Source organism: Equus asinus, chromosome 5 (genome assembly GCF_041296235.1).
Source record: "Equus asinus isolate D_3611 breed Donkey chromosome 5, EquAss-T2T_v2, whole genome shotgun sequence".
NCBI lineage: Eukaryota > Metazoa > Chordata > Mammalia > Perissodactyla > Equidae > Equus > Equus asinus.
The window spans coordinates 96,104,308-96,120,997 of record NC_091794.1 but is presented as its reverse complement, the minus strand read 5'-3'; the positions used below and the strand labels follow the sequence as shown (position 1 = coordinate 96,120,997).

At 46.4% G+C, this 16,690-nt stretch overlaps 1 protein-coding gene across 1 annotated transcript in view; it reads right to left on the bottom strand.

Moving 5' to 3' along the window:
* Positions 1-12,531: 12,531 nt before the first annotated feature.
* MYOM3 (myomesin 3) overlaps positions 12,532-16,690 on the bottom strand; it is a 48,933-nt gene continuing 44,774 nt past the window's right edge. The window contains exons 36-37 of the mRNA XM_014855062.3: positions 15,067-15,122; positions 12,532-14,044 (exon numbers count right to left, since the gene is read on the bottom strand). Of these exons, the coding sequence (XP_014710548.3) occupies positions 13,784-14,044; positions 15,067-15,122 (317 nt within the window). The 3' untranslated portion in view covers positions 12,532-13,783. The remainder of the gene's footprint in view (positions 14,045-15,066; positions 15,123-16,690) is intronic.

Here is a 16,690-nt window from a genome sequence, read left to right as displayed (position 1 = left end):
CTGATAGAAAAGAGAAGAGCTTGGACCATTGCAGTGCCCTCCTAACTGGTCTTCTGGCTTCAGAGCCCTTGACCTCTCCACAACTCACTCTCCATACAGCATGACATCACTGTTTGAAACTTTGCCTGGCTTGCCATCACGCTTAGAGTAATATACAAAATCCTTGCCATGGCAAACAAGGCCCTATGTGAGCTGGCCCCTGGTGACTTCTTGGGCTCGACTCCTAGTACTTGTCCCCTTATTTGGTAATGCCCCTGCTATGCTGGGCTCCTTCACTTGCCAGAGAGCCTCCGGCTCCTGTCCCAGCCTGCAGTATCCTTCCCCGGGGACAGTCTCTACGTGGCTGGCCCTCTCTCATCTTTCAAGTCTCAGTTCATATGTCACCTTCTCAAAGAGACTTGCCTTGATAATGCAACTTAAAATAGCTCCAGCCTCACCCTTAGTGTCTATCGCCTCACCTCATTCACATGCTACTCTCTGAAATTGTTGTGTGTTTTTTAACTGATCTTTTTTACTGTGGTAAAATCTACGTAATGTAAAATTTACCATTTTAACCATTTTTAAGTGTACAGTTTAGTGGCATTGTACATTCACAATGTTGTGTAACCATTACCACTGTCTATTTCCAGAACTTTTTCGTCATCGCAAACAGAAACTCCACACCCAATAAACACTAACTTCCCATTCCCTCCTCCTGACCCCTGGGAACCTCTAACCTATTTTTGGTCTCCATGAATTTGCCTATTCTAGGTTCCTCATATAAGTAGAATCATACAATATTTGTCCTTTTGTGTCTGGCTTACAAGAATCATCTATGTTATAGCATACGTCAGAATTTTATTCCTCTCACAGGCTGGGTAATATTAATTGTATGTATATACTCCATTTTGCTTACCCGTTCATTTGTCGATGGACATTTGGGTTGCTTCTAGTTTTTGGCTGTTGGTGAATAGTGTTTCTATGAGGCGTACAAGTATCTTTTTGAGACCTTGTTTTCTGTTTTTCTGCATATATAACTGGGAGTGGAATTGATGATATTGTTTATTTGTTTACTTGTTTGTCATCTTCCTTCCACTAGAATACAGACCCCTCTCCCGCCACACCTAGAATAGCGCCTGACTCACAGTAGGAGCTCAACACATATTTTTGAAATGAATGAATTTCTCAGGTAAGCTGAAGAAGGTATTAAAATAGCAACCTGCCTCACAGAGCTATGAGAGGATTCGATGCAGTCGCTCATGCCGCAGCACGGGGCCCTCGCACCTGCTCATGAATCAGTCTGTTAGCTCCAAATGAACGCTTCACCCAAAGCTCCTGAGGTTGATAGTGCTTTTTTGGCTTCTATTTATCTTTCTATTGCCAGCAAAGATTTTTTTGACGTTCTCCAATTTGCCCAATGCCACGAGGGCTCAAAACATCAAGATGACCAAGGCCCTGCGCCTGTCCTCAGGCGATTCAAAATCTAGTTGAATTCAGAACGTGGTCTTAAAAGCGGACACTAGAGGAACTGTTCATGGAGTGAATTCACTCGGGTTTTAATTTTAATCAAATTAGTTTCACAACTGACAATGTGACTTGGGAGGACTATTCAAAATGGGTGGAAACAGACCCAGAACAGAAAGCCGTCCACTTGTTTCTATTCTTCTGCTACTTCTGATGATCCAAGCAGGATCCGAAGGCCTGGGCTAGAGGACACCCACCCTTCGGCTTTTCACTCCACCTGTTGCATATCAGGTCCCTGGGAAGTCGCTTAAGCTTTGGCCAACATCCCCTCTCATTTCATACTCCTTGGAATTATAATTTGTGAATCTTTTTAGGGGGAAATCCTGGGGAGAAATGGAGAGATGAAGGAAAAGGAAGCAGGGGCTGTTAATAATAGATTTTAAACAAGTATCAAACCACCGGCAAGTTATCTTTAAGTGCCAACTGTGTGCTTGCTACAGCGTGGTGAGAGTGGGGTTGGGATCAGAGGGGAGATAACCGACTACTGTTTTGTCCTCAAGGAGTTACGATCTGGAAGGGGCAGATAGAACTCCTGGCTGAGAAACTTCCACAAGACAAAGGTGTAAGCGAGTGCTGAGCGCTGAAGCAGTTGCTGGTACAAACCTAGACAGAGTAGAAGGGCTCATTGAAGTGGTCTGATCCAGTCCCTCATTTTATAGGGGCAAGTTGAGACTCAGAGAGGGTAAGTGGTTTGCTTGAGGCCCCACAGCTAGATAATGTCAAAGCTAGGACTTGAACTTGTGTCCCCCAACTTCTCCACCAGTGTTTTTTCCATTGAACCACAGATATCTCTATTCATTGAATAGTCTAGCTTGGCTCTGTCCAATAGAAATAGAACAGGAGCCATATATATAGAATTTTAAAATTTCTAGCAGCTATGTTAAAAAAATAAAAAGAAACAGGCAAAATTAATTTTAATAACATATTTTATTTAAACTAATATATCTGAAATATTATCATTTCATCATGTAATCAATATAAAAATTATTAATGAACTATTTTATAAATCTTCTCATTGTACTAAGTCTTAGAAATTGGTGTTTACTTTATACTTCAGCACACCTCAGTTTGGACCAGCCCCATTTCAAGTGTTTAACAGCCACATGTGGCTAGTGGTTGCTGTATCGTCCGGGACCAGCTAGCTTTTTGAACTTAATGATTAATGTGTCAAATTTTCAGGGGAAATATTGAAGAATGTGAAAGGCGTTACATGAGCATCATGGTATAGTGTCAAAAGAGAGAGTTGGGGGCCGGCCTGGTGGTACAGCGGTTAAGTTCACATGTTCCACTTCTTGGCGGCCTGGGGTTCGCTGGTTCGGATCCTGGGTGCAGACATGGCACTGCTTGGCACGCCATGCTGTGGTAGGCGTCCCAGTTATAAAGTAGAGGAAGATGGGCACGATGTTAGCTCAGGGCCAGGCTTCCTCAGCAAAAAAGAGGAGGACTGGCAGTAGTTAGCTCAGGGCTAATCTTCCTCAAAAAAAAAAAAAAAAAAAAGAGAGAGAGTTGGCGGCTGGGTTTTGGATCTTGGTTCAACTGTTGACCAGCTGTGTAGACTCTGCCTCATCATTTAAGCTCCTTGATCTTCTTCTCCTTAATTGCTTTACAGCTACCAAAGGGCAATTGTAAAGATCAGTTGAGCAGCATATATAAAATATATACGTACATGTATGTAAATATATATGTTGGTATAAAAATGATTTGCTGGTATAGCATCTGGTACTCAAAGTGTTATGTTTACTTTCCTCGAATACAAATGATGTGGGAATATTATCATGTGGTGAGCACCAGATGGATAATGAGACAACTTTATTAAGTATCTTTAGTATCCTGTGAAATCAGTACAAAAGCAATTGGGAAGCAACTAAAGATGTCACAGGATGTTGGGAAAGCCAGCTCATCTGGCCAAAGTCAGAGGGAGCAAATCTTGCCGAGCCGCCAGGCCCTCTGCCCACTGGGCTCCACCCCAGCTGACGGCCGCCGAGAGTGACCACTGCCAGGGAATCTGGGCTCTTTGGCCGGCAAGCGGCATGCTTTTGTAATCTGCCATGTTAACACTCACTTCAATTTCTGACTCAGGATTAGACAGGGAGAGGCTCTGCTGGGAGCTGAATTGCCTCAAGGCCCCGCTCCAACCAATCCTCTGATAAGGGAGAGGCTCACGCTTGCCTGGGTAGGTAGGCACGTTCGTTATCCCCACGTGACACGTGAAAATACTGAGTTCTGGAGAGGTTGAGTGATTAGGCCAAGATAAATGAGCTGAGGTTTGAATCCACGCAGCCTGACCTTGAAGCTGCTTTAGGGACCAGAGACTTGGTTATTAGAGACATATTAAATAAACTAAGTGCTGTTAGTTGCCTTCCCATCCTCAAAAAGCAATCTGGAGCCTACCGCTTTAAATGGTTCCGATTTTAGTTCTTGTAGTGGTCGATACACCTCTAAAGATAGTTTGTGTGGTTATTTCTCAATGTATTGATTTTAGACATTTCTATTGACTTCCTGCTGTGGGTTATACAACTTCCTTTTCCTCTCTTCCTGTTCTAATTTTGATATTTTATATGCCTGTTAGCTTCATAAACCTCTTTCCTCTCCCATCAGCTTTCCAGTTATCTTTTGACCTCCAATAAACAGTTTCCATGTTATCATCTCGCAAGGAGAGCCAAGTCGCGTCCTAGGATGGCATTTCCTTCTCTACCAGTTCAGTGTTGCTCAAAGGAGAGTGTCCCCAGAGTCAATTTCAAATGGATTCTTCTTTGTAAACACCACCAATTGTTTAAAATCAGGATGTTTTAGTTTTGAATTATACCTATCCCATACCATTTCTCCCCCTGGCATTCCCGAGCTTCTATTTTCTTGTTGGGAGTGGCGAATAAAAATTGCTAAACTCTTTTTGAGTAATTAGCACCTGCTGAGCTCATTACTAAGTTCTTTACACGTAAAAATTAATTTAATCCTTACAGCTACCCAAAGAGGAAGGTACAACAGCATCCTCATCCTATGGATGAGGAAACAGAACCACAAAGAGGTTAAGTGGTGGTGCTGGATTCCATCAGGGCGGCCAGGCTCCTGTATCCAAGTGCTTAACCACTAGACTCTTCTCAAGAAGAGACATATGCCATCTTCACCACATTCCTAATCCATTCTAGCTTCCTGTTCATTCTGAATATTGATCTGTTTCTTTACATTTGGACCACGTCTTTCTTGCCCAACTATTAAAATTTATTTTAAATGGATATCTTTGGCCTTCCATTATTCTGCCTTCCACATCTGGGAAAGAGGTCCATGTAGGTCCTGGAATTGAGTTTGAGGTCATTTGGTGGGGGAATTCTCTGTTCTGGGCACTGGGTGCATAATTTAGAAAAGGAAGGTTTCACAGGCTCATGTGGCCATGTTCCCCTGGCTCCAAGGACTCCTTGGCCCATGGAGAGGGGTGCAGCCAGCAAAGGGTCATTATGCCCACTAAAGCATGGAACCCAGAGAAGAAGTCCCTCTTGCCTGGGTCTAAGGCCAATACTGTTTTCCTCCAAGTGTTTTTTTTTTTTTTAGGAAGATTAGCCCTTAGCTAACATCTGCTGCCAATCCTCCTCTTTTTGCTAAGGAAGACTGGCCCTGAGCTAACATCCATGCCCATCTTCCTCTCCTTTCTATGTGGGACGCCTACCACAGCATGGCTTGCCAAGCAGTGCATAGGTCCGCACCCGGGATCCAAACCGGCGAACCCCAGGTCACCGAAGTGGAACGTGCTCACTTAACCGCTGCTCCCCCAGGCAGGGCCTTCTCCAAGTGCTTTTTTAAATAGCTTTTGAAAATAAACTCATCCTCCTATCCCAATGATTTGCAACCACTGAGATGATTCTAAAGGATGTACCTTGAGTTCTGACTGTTCAGTTGTGTGTAGCCACTTAAGAGTCAAACCCGCTAAGCAGTTTCTGGAGTGTCAAGGCAAAGGGTGCCCAACCCCTATCTAAAAACCGCGTGACAGGTCAGAAAGCAGATGCCAGAAAGCCCCAGGGCATTTCCCAGAAGGAACGGCTGCTCTGAGTGGCGTGCCTTCTTGGTCCTGCAAACTCCTCACCTACAAGGGGCTGCCGAAGATTGAAGCCAAGAGAGTAAGTCACAATGAGGAGTTCCATTTATGGCGAGCCTGGGTAAGCTCCAACTAGGCTGATCCTCCTGCAGACGGTAGCTATTAACCTCTGCACACACACACACAAAATTTACCCAAAGCACTGGAGAATGAAAAAAGCAGGCAGATTTTGGAGGGGAGTCAACCCTTTGAAGACGAGAATGGCACCAGATGGGTTTCTCGTTTTTTTGTAGCTTTCGGCCCACGGCAGTCAGGAGCATTTGAGAGTGTCTAACCCTCCAATAGAAAACTTGCAGTATTTGTGGCCTGAAAACCCAGAGGGCAGAGTTGAGGGCAACCACAGCCACTGGAAAGTGAGGGGGAAATCCCGGGAAGGTGAGAGTCAGAGAGAAGAGGAGCCGCAGGTTCTTTACAAACTCTGTCTAAATCCCTGGCTGGCCTCCAGGTCACACGCATAGGGCACAGACTACAAGCAGGTCCGCCAAGGACGAAAGAAATGAACTGATGTTTGAGCTGCTGGCGCAAAGATGAAGTTGTGTTTTGAGTCCGACCAAGTTAATTACCTGACAAACCAACAAGAATCAGTGCTTTTTAGAGGAATATAGCAGAATCCAGAGTCTCCAGAACACAACTTTCACGATGCAGTCCCAAATTATTTGACACATGAAGAGAAGGAAAATGTGATCCATTTTTAAGAGAAAAGAGACTCAACAGAGACTGACCCTGGGATGACCACATAATTTTAAAGCAAGGATTATAGCAATGCTTTTTGCTGAAAAGGAAAATAAGTTTGTAATGAAGGAGAAGATAGAAAATTTTGATAGAGGAGTGGAAACTATAAAAAAGAACCAAATGGAAATTCCAAAACTATAAAATACAATATCTGAAATTTTAAAAAGTCACTAGATCTCAAAAGATCATGAAGCGAGGGTGCCAGGGACCATTGACAAAAGGTTTATGAAAGCAAAATAGGGTTTTGGAACCAGGAACACAGAGAATAAGGAGAGGGAAGTTTGGCAGAAATGGGGCAGATATGTGTGGTAGCTTTTAGAACATTCAACAGTCTTGTTTCTTTTAAACAAGTCTTGTTCCTGTTTAAAATATAACGCAATTTTATTATAGAGATTTTGAAAATATTGATAAGGAAGCAAACATCAGTTGGGATCCTACCACACAGAGAATTCACTGTTAACATTTCGATATTTATTCTTCCATTTTTCTAACATACACACAATTTTTATTTTAATAAAATAAGATCACAGTCTATATACTGTTTGAAATCTGCCTTTTGATTTTTAAAACCCATCCTGAACATCTTTCCATGCCGCTAAATATTTTTTTGCAGCATCATTTTTGATGACGGCATACCGCTCATGATATGACTGGATTGTAATTCTATATTAAGTATATTAACCTCATATTTTCCATACAGATCACAAGTATTTTTCTCGGCTTTTATTTTTAACTTTACAGTGAGCTTGCCCTTTCATCCGTTGGGTATAGTCCAATAAAACCCAGCCGCCATTCTCTGGGTAGCCATCTGATAAACGGCGTTTCCCATGTGGGAGCCCATGTCTGTTCTGGTCTTCATTGTATCGACAATGCCTAGCATAGCGCCTGGAGTGAAATAGCTACTCAATAAATGTGTGTTGGCCGATCAACTAATTTCTGACCTGTGTCCCTGAGGGGAAGGCCCAGGGTACCGTCACTCATTGCTGACTTCCATTTTTGCTATGTAGCTAGTCTGTTTTCGGTCTAGTAATTCATGCCCTTTGACCCTTCTAGAATCTATCCCGAGAATTTTCCAGAGATGCGAGCAAAGATTTACATACAAGGATGTCCATCCCAGTTTCATTTACAATAGTGAAAAAATGGAAACCATTTCTAGCAACACGGAAATGATACGTAATTACATGATAGAGAAACACAAATATGGGGGTTTGGAATGCTTTTTGGTGATGTGAGAAAATATTATGATTCAATGGCATGTGAAAAACCCAGAGTGTAAAATTACATGTCCGATTTCCTAACTCTGTTAAGGCTGGCAGGAAATACACCAAAAAAATGTTAAAAAGTGGTTTGTGAGTTGAGAATGCTTTCAGCTCCAAGAAACTGAAAACTTGACTTAGGGTGCCTTAAACATATAGGAGTTTGTTTTTCACTCGTAAGTTTTCTGAGAGTCTTAGGGCCTGGCGTCAGCAGCTTGGTGATGTCAGGGCTGGCATCTCTGTGATTCTCTTTTCTTTATGGTCACAAGATGGCTGCTGCAGCTCCAGGCATCATGTCCACATTTGAGACAGGAGGGAGGAAATGGAGTAGCCTGGTGCCTGCAGTGTCTGCCCCTTTTATCAGAAACATCAAGAGTCTACCATGGTGCCCCAGCAGATTTCTGCTTAGGTCTCTGACAAGAAACGTGTCCTGTGGCTGCCCTGCCTACAAGAAAGCCTGGGAAAGTAAGTATCTTCCCCATCTCTAGAGTGGAGGCAGCAACGGGAAAGGGGTGAGAATATCTCTTAGGTTAGTTAAGAAACAGTGTCTTCCACTGTGCTTATTTCTGGTTGGTGGGCTTACGAATATTTTTACTTTTCCTCTTGGTTCTTTTCTGTCTCATCCAATTTTTCTACACTAAGCATTATAATTTCTATCATTGAAAAAATACAACAAATGCTATTTAAAAAATCCCTTGTGAGGTTGTGGGCTCCAGTCTCTGGAAGCGTCTGTACCGTCAACATCCAAAAATGTGCAGAATGGTTGAATTCTGTGGGAGCTGGATTAACCCGGCTATGTTCCCCAGTAGACGGTGACTCTCCCCTCCCCGCATGGAATGAGCAAGTGGGGAAATCCGTCATTTGTTTCTCTCCTGTCAGACACTGTGGCAAACGTCCCCTCAGTTAATTCTTACAGTCGTCCTCCATCTAAAGACGCAACGCACCAAGGTTAAATAACTTGGTTAAAGTACACATTGAGTACAGCAAAGCCGGATCTCAGATTATAGCACCAGCCTTTAATTTTGTCTGTTCCTGCCCCATAGCATGCTCAATAAAGGTTGTGCTGAACAAATGCAGAGTCGACGAATCATTTGCATGTGTAATTTTTTTTAACTACAGCCATCACTTGATAATTATTTCTTGTAGTGCATCTGTGTGACCATTAATTTTAATTAGTGCGATTGAAAAATAACAGGCTGTATAAATTGCCTGCAAGAGAAGAACTCTGTGCTCCCTTGCTTGTATCTAATATCCTTGACTAATTGCTGGATAAATACCTAATATGACTCCAGATGAAAAGACAGCCGAGGATTTGTTTCCTGTGGGGTCTTTAAAATTTCTTATTATGAAAAAATTCCAAACACATATGAAAGTAGAGAGAATGATGGTATGAACTCCCGTGTAGCCATCACCCGGCTTCAAGCATCATCAATATTTTGCTAACTTTTTCATTTGTCTTCCTTCCTCCCTCCCACTTTTTTTTTAAACTAAAGTATTTTAAAGCAAACCCAAAGACTCATTTCACCATGAACATTTCTATAATTGGAATGAAAAGGCTTTCGTGTGTTTCTCTTTCTTTAGATCTGCTAGCACAGGAAGCGATGATAGAAAAATCAGCCCAGGCCCGGGAGAGGAGGGGCACGTTTCTCGCCGGCTGTGCAATTTGTTTTTGCTGTCAACCCTGGGCGCTCCTTTGCTGAAACTCCTCCGGCCTTAGGACTTATACTTTTCTCAAATGCCGAAAATAAAATATCTGGCTTCCTCTAGCTAGAGACATCTGGGGAGTGGGGAGAAACTATTTTTGGCATGAAAATGTCACCCAAGTTGCTTGAAGCGATTCGAGCATTTTAAGGTATTGAAAGCATCTGACTAGTGCGGTGGCTGAGGCTGAGTGGGTAGAGGTTAATTATTACACAGGCCAATCATTCCCATCAGAGGGCCTGCTCCCTATGCCCTTCCTGTTTACTGCTCTCAATGCCGTAGGCCAAGGATTGCACCCAGGGTTGGTATGTGAAAGGTGGCAGGATGCAGTGGGGGAGGGGTGGTAGGTGGTGTGACAAAGGGGGAACCCACTGACTGGCTGTTCTTTCTTCAACCTGCACACCCTGCAGAGGGTCCCCAGGGTCCTGTGTTTGCTGATGGGCTCCACCAGATAAGAGAGACAGAGTTCCTGGTACCCCCACGCAGGATACAGGGATCATGCTAGACCAACTGAGATCTTCCTCAGGACGAGCCAGTAGAAGAATACCACAAAGAGCAAGTGGGAATTGTAGGTAAGGAAGAACCAGAGGGTCCAGTAGGCATGATGCTGGGAGTAGCCCAGGCCAGGGTCAGGGGTGGAGGCCACTGGGAACAGGTCGGGAAGGGGAGAGTAAGGTCAAGGCCAGTGGTTCAGACTGCAGAGTGTGAATGGGTCAGGCTGGTGAGCCTGGCTTCATTGGATGATGGCACGCCATTGCCACCTACCCTGGGCTAAGGAAATATGGAATAGATGAACATGGAAAAGACCCCATGGGGAGGTGGTTGAGTCCTAACTCAGCTGTTTTGGCTCGCATCACTTCTGACACCAAATGTGTGGGTTTTTTCCACACCAATAACCAGTTCTCCAAATCTCCAGATGCTGACTAGGTGTCCTACGGTTCAATTCAATTGCGACACTAATTACCTAGAATTAAGTGTCAGATTCCACGGGTTTAAGGGCTCAGTCCCACAAGACTGCCCTTGCTTACAAGACCAGTCTCAAGCCCCAGGTCACCACCTATACTTCTGACCAACTGGCTATAAATGGAGGGTTCCCATACTCCCTCCTCAGATTCGATAATTTGCTAGAATGGCTCACAAAACTCAGAGAAACATTTTCCTTATGTTTACTGGTTTATTATAAAGAATATTATAAAAGATGCAAATGAACAGCCAAGTGAAGACATACATAAGGGCAAGGAATGTGGGTAAGTATGGAGCTTCCATGCCTTCTGGGTGCACCACCCTCCCAGCGCCTCGATGTGTCTACAGGCCCGGGAGCCTTCCAATTCCGTTGTTTAGGGGTTTTTAATGGAGGTTTCATCACTTAGGCATGATTGATTAAATCATTGACCATTGGTGATTAACTCAATCTCCAGCTCCCTCCCCTCCCCAGAGGTCAGGAGCTGGACAGAAAGTTCCAACTCTTTACTCAGGTTTTGGTCTTTCTGGTGACCAGCACCCATCTGGACCCATCTAAGGGCCCCCAGTCATGAGTCATCTTATTAGCATACAAAAGACACTTATCCCTCTGGAGGTTCCAAGGGTTTTAGGAGGTGTGTGTCAGAAACCAGGGAGAAAGACCAAATATTTATTTTTTATTATATCACAACATCCTTTAGCAAGGTTCCCCCCACTTTCTCTCGCCTGTGGGCTACTTGAGGTTTCATTGGGATTAAGTGGGAAGAGCTGAGAGAGAGAGAACAATGGAAGTTCTCAGGGACGTTCATCCCCACTGCCCCATTCCTGGGATCGGCCCTGTCCACAGTCCTCCTAGGTAGGACCCTAATCGAGAAACCAGCCGAGACGGGGGGTCTGGGAGGTGGGAGCAGGGAAAAGACAGCAGAGCAAACAAGGGTCTTCAGGAAGGCTGCTCGAGGATGCTGCCCTGGGGACTCTATTTGGGGAGACTGGCCAAAGAGAAACTGTCCATATGCAGCAGAGCAGGAATGACCTTCGGCTCCCCAGCTGACTACAAGTCACCAAATCACGGAGTTGCAGCATCTTTAGCCCCATAATGCACTGCTTCTGAGCCGCTTCTTAGAGTGCAAACCCACTCCCCACCAACAGGGGGCGCCCAGGCCATGCTCCATCAGGGCCAATGGGAGGGATGGATGCTTCTCAGGGAACAGTTCACGACAAATTGCTGTGTTATCACTCCCCTCCCACTCTTCCCGTGGAGAAAATTTTACCCTCGGGACAATGGGGCCAAGAAGCCACCTCCATTAGCCCAACCACTTGCTGATTTGCTCGCTCATTACTTTGGCAATTCTCAAGTGGTTACTGAGAACTTAGGCGTGGTTCACCTCTGGGCTCCGGGCTCCCGTGCCCCGTGCTCAGGGGCAGTGTGGCAGAGCAGAGCATCCTCTGAACCAGGACCTGGGGACTCTTGGTCCTGTCTTGACTCTACCAATTACCCTCGGGTTCTCAACTGCATTTCTGTAAAAATGGGGCCAATGATACTGTCCCATTTGATGCTTCATAACCTTTTAAATGTAGTGCCCACGTGATTTATTGCCATCATCACATCCTCTGCCTACCTCCGTGTGTTGCGGTGACGATCAGGTGAAGGAGAAGGGAAACTGCCTTGTGTGAACACGAAGGGCACACATAAGCATGCTTGAGGCTGTTCTGGTTTTAAGGAGAAAGTGCACGGATACCGCACTTTCTGACTTCTTTGAAATTGGTGATGTTTTTCATTGACGTATGAGAGAAGCCAAGTCTCTCCTCTGAGATTCCAAGTATGAGAGTGGGAGGGTAGGCTAGGGTCTAGCCTTTCTCTTTACCACATCATCAGGAGAAAAGCAAAGCAAAGGAGAATCAAATTCTGAGAGGTAATAAAAATCTCAATGTCAGCTGGAATGGCCCTCAAACACAATCTTTCAGCCTTCTTTTACAGATGGGAAACTGAGGCCCAGAGCAAGGACAAGAATCGCTCGCAATCACACAGCGAGTGTGTGGCTTCAAGCCCAGGTGTGTTTGCCTCCAACACCTGCACAATTCCCCATACTCACTCTCGGTCAGGGCACGGTCAGGTCCCCCGGCCCCCATGCCCTCACTGAACACCTGGCCCGACTGCACCAGGTGGCCTGGAACACGAGCCGCCGGGGATGTAAGTTACCCAGGGTGCCTTGCTGCCTGTGTAGGCGGTGGATGTAGGAGTGACTCATTTTATCCTTAAGTTCAGAAGTCATGTCAGAAATCAGACACGGGTACTATCTTCCCGTGTTGGGAGTATTTATTTTCTCCTTTAGAATTTTCAGAGTTTTCTAAAATTTTACAACAAACATCAATAACTTTATAAACCCCACCTCCTCCAAATCTTATTTTAAAACAGAAGGAAATTGGAGGGCAGTGAAATGCCCAGCTCTGTATGGAGATCCATCAAGCAAGGTCAACCAGGGTCGGGCACACCAGGCAGAGGCCCCGAGCTGGAAGAGGTTCTGAAGGTCATCCAGTTCTCCAGCCTGGCGTCCAAGGCCGCCCTGGCAGCCACACCCCACCTCCTCACCCCTCACCATACCCTGCTCCTGAAATCTCCTCCTCCCGTTACCATCGCCAAATCGGACTCATTTTTCAGGGTCTGACACCAATTATGCTAGTTCCTTGAAGGCGTTTTAAAGCCCACCTTCCCCAGTTGGGACAAACATCTACCTCCCTTCTCTGACCACTCCTGGCACTTCATGTGGACCTGCCTTATTATCCTATCATCTGCCTTGTCATGGATCATTTGCGCCCAGGTCTGTCTCTCCTACTGGGCTGAGGCCTCCTTGGGGGCGGGGCCTGCATATTATTTATCTTTGTGCTCCCAATGCCATCCTCAGCCTAGCACATGCTAGACTTCAAATGAATGTTTGCTGAACTTAAGTGAACCGAAAATAAGTATCCTAAAAAAGACATATTGTGATATATCAGTTTATGGCATCAACCTCGGCACTACTGACATCTGGGGTCGGATAATTCTATGCGGTGGGGAGCTGTGGTGTTTAGCAGCATCCCTGGCCTCTATATACCAGATGCCAGTAGACACCCCCAGTTGTGACAACCCAAAATTTGGACATTGCCAAATGTCCCCTGGGGGACAAAATTGCTTCCTATTGAGAACCACTGGTATATGGTTTATAAAGGATTTTCATAAACGATTCCTAGGAGAAGGAATTCTCATGTGATAGATGAGAAAGGCAAGGTTCATGGAGGGTTTAAAGGTGAAATCGAGTCTGGCACATAGGTCCTCCATTCCAAGTCCAGTGCTGATCCTGCTATCCTAGAGGTCTCTCGGGACCCCAACAAGGTCTTTACTTCTCTACTTTGGTGTGTCCACTCCACCCCTACTCCCATATCCCCAGGTTCCACCCTGTCCCCGTCCCCCCTGTTGTACCCTGGTGGCCTGTACCAGGCTGCGACCCACTGGTTGACCCTACTGGTCCATGCAGACTAGACCCCAGGCTGTGCCTGAACATGCCCATCACATCTGCAGCTCCTTCGGCTCCTCCCCATGCTTGAACACGCTGATGGTGACCTGGCCCGTCTCGGAGCCATACTTGTTCTTGACGAAGACGCCATAGCGTCCGCTGTCCTCACTGTTGACCTTCTCGATGGTGATGGTGACCTCTGAGCCCCTCACCTCCATGTGGTAGCGGTCAAGGAAGGTGACAGGCTTGTCATTCTTCAGCCAAGAGATTTCAGGGGTGGGGTCTCCTGAGATGACGCAGGTCAGGCACAGAGTCTGAAAGGACAAGAAGGGAACCCTCAGCCTCACCTCCTTGTAAGAAGCCTTGGCCTTCACCTTCACTCCCCGAGACAGCTCCCAGGACAAACTGCTCCTGGTGATGCGCTCATCACACGTGTTTTATTGTAACCCATTAAGGGATGACATAAAGGGAGAGACATTTTATTTTAACCCCACATCCTGCATCCTCAACTTTTCTATGGGAATTCTTACTAGTTAGAATCTCAGACCATTATGACTCTAGCAATTATCTGCCACAGAATGGCCTGAACTTTGCTTCATTGCTTTTTGTCATATGTAAGTCATGATGACTTTACCATGCAAATAAAGCTAAATTGCTTTCATATAAAGATTTATGAATTGACTTTGAAAATTCTTGAATAAGCTCTAACGCAGAGCACTATAGTGCAACGGTCAAACACTCAGAGTCTGAGTGTGAACCTCAGCTCGCCCCTTCAAGCTGTGTGACCGTAGGTAAGTCCCTTAACCTCTCTGGGCCTCAGTTTCCTCAGCTATAAAGTGTGACTAGTGATAACACCCCATTTCATGTGGTTGCCTTGATGGTTAAACAAGCTAAAAGATGTACACACAGGGAATAAAGTAAGCACCATATAAATAAAATAAAGTAAGCACAAAGTAAGCACCATAAAAATGTTGGCTATCGTTTTCTGGAACACTAGACTTGCATAATTTCAGCTCTGGAAGAGCGTTTAGGGATCGTCTAGTTCAACTCCTGTGGAAACTGAAGTTCACAGACAGAAGTCATGATGCCCCAGGTGCCCTCGAGAGGTGGGGTAGAGCTGGGGCAGGAAGCCCATCGGCCTGACACCGGGCTCCATGTCTGTCCTTTATACTACGCTATTCGCAATCAGTCAGGTGTGGTCACTTGGCCAGATTCTGGCGGATCCAGCCCCTCTGGCCCTGGAATCCACGGTGTTACAATCCATGATCTTTGATGGATATGCTACAGACAGAACACAGTGTGGGACCGCCGGCCGGGGGCTGGGGACAGTCAGTACCTTATCTTCCATGATTGTGGCCACGTCTGGCAGGCCCCTCACCACTTTGGCGCGATCTGGAAGGGAAAAACGAGACCCCGAGTGATGATGTTTTCCTGCAGGTTGCTTCCCAGAAGCAGGTTTCCACAGAGCTGAGGTTTATTTTTAAGCAATGCTTCTTTTTTTCTATTTCATCATTTTGGGTGGAAATCTTTAAATTTGTATTATATTTCCTTGACGTCATAAATAGAAGATAGGGGACACCATGTGTTTCTCTCATTGACTTGAGGTCATTGTCATGATTGGTGGTACCTGGCGGGGACAGTGAGGGAACTGGAAAAGAAGGTGAGTAAGACTGCTCTGAGCCTTAAGCGGGCAAAATGCACACGGCAGGTGTGATGAACCAGCCAAGGGAGTGAACGAGGAGGGGGGGCAGGGAAAGTGGGATGGAGCTTTTGGGACACTGACTCTGGTCAAGGGACCTGGTGGCCATTGTGGGTGGGCAGGAAGAGAATGTGGTTGTAAATCCCTAAGCAGAAAGCCAGTACATTCCCTATGCTTCAGTAGAGGCTGCGGGAACAGGAGCGGGCAGCATGGACCTTGGACCATGGATCTGGGAAGTGCAAAGAGCTCAAAGTAGCTTGTGTGTGTCCAGTGGACGTAAGGAGAGCAGGACCCTGGATTCGGAGGCGGTAGCCCCAGAGATGGAGGCTGCCGAGGACAGCAGTGTTCACAGGCCCTTCACAGCGGGCGAAATGATTCACTCCCCTTGACTCTTCATTCCACAAGCCCCAGCAACCATACATGGTGAATTCAGCTTCCCTCTGTCAGGGTCCTGGAAGGGGCGTCCTCTCCAGGGACATAGCAACCAAGGACGGGAGGGGGCGTTAGCTGGGGATGTGATTAGACGGGTGGTGTGAGCCCCCGTGAGGCGGGGCTCCTCCGCAGGGCACGGGCTGAGGCCGGTCCTGGGCCGCGCTCCTCCTCCCAAGGGGGCCCCCCTGCAAGGGCTTCTCATGCAGGGCCACTGACACCCGCTCTGCCCCCTTCCAGATTACAGTTATGAAGGCCAAAGTCTGCGCCTCCTGCCAGATGTGGACACTCAGGAACAGCGATGCCATGTAGGGGGAATTATGCCCTCCCACAAACGGCCCCGGGCTAGCGGCGTTTTATCTCTCCTCTGTTTCTCACAGGCGTTCAGTTTCCCTCCTTGCTGTCAGGTTGTCAGGGGCTGCTTTGCTCCGCTGCGAGAATTCTTCCCCCCGTGGAAATTCCCACTTCTGACCTGCCGGGTCAGTGAGACCAGAAAGCCAGATCCTAGAACGGGGCCGTTTAGAACCAGCCGGGGGACACCTGATGCAGATCGAGCGTGTGGACTCAGGGGTGGCGCCCCGGCTACTCAGAGGTCAAGCCTCTCTCAGGATTTGGGGCTGTGCCATAGATTAGATGGGGCTCCAGAGCCCTGACAGCCAGAACCAGCTTCAGCTTTAAAGTCGTCCCCTCCCCACACCTCACTGGGAAAGGCTGGCCTCATTACTGTCTGTCCCCGGCCTTCCGGCTCCCATCCGTGGTCTCAGGTATCCTCAGACTCCTTGTCTGTCTGTCCTTGTGCTGCCACTGCTCTGGCAGCTCCGTGACAGCCCAG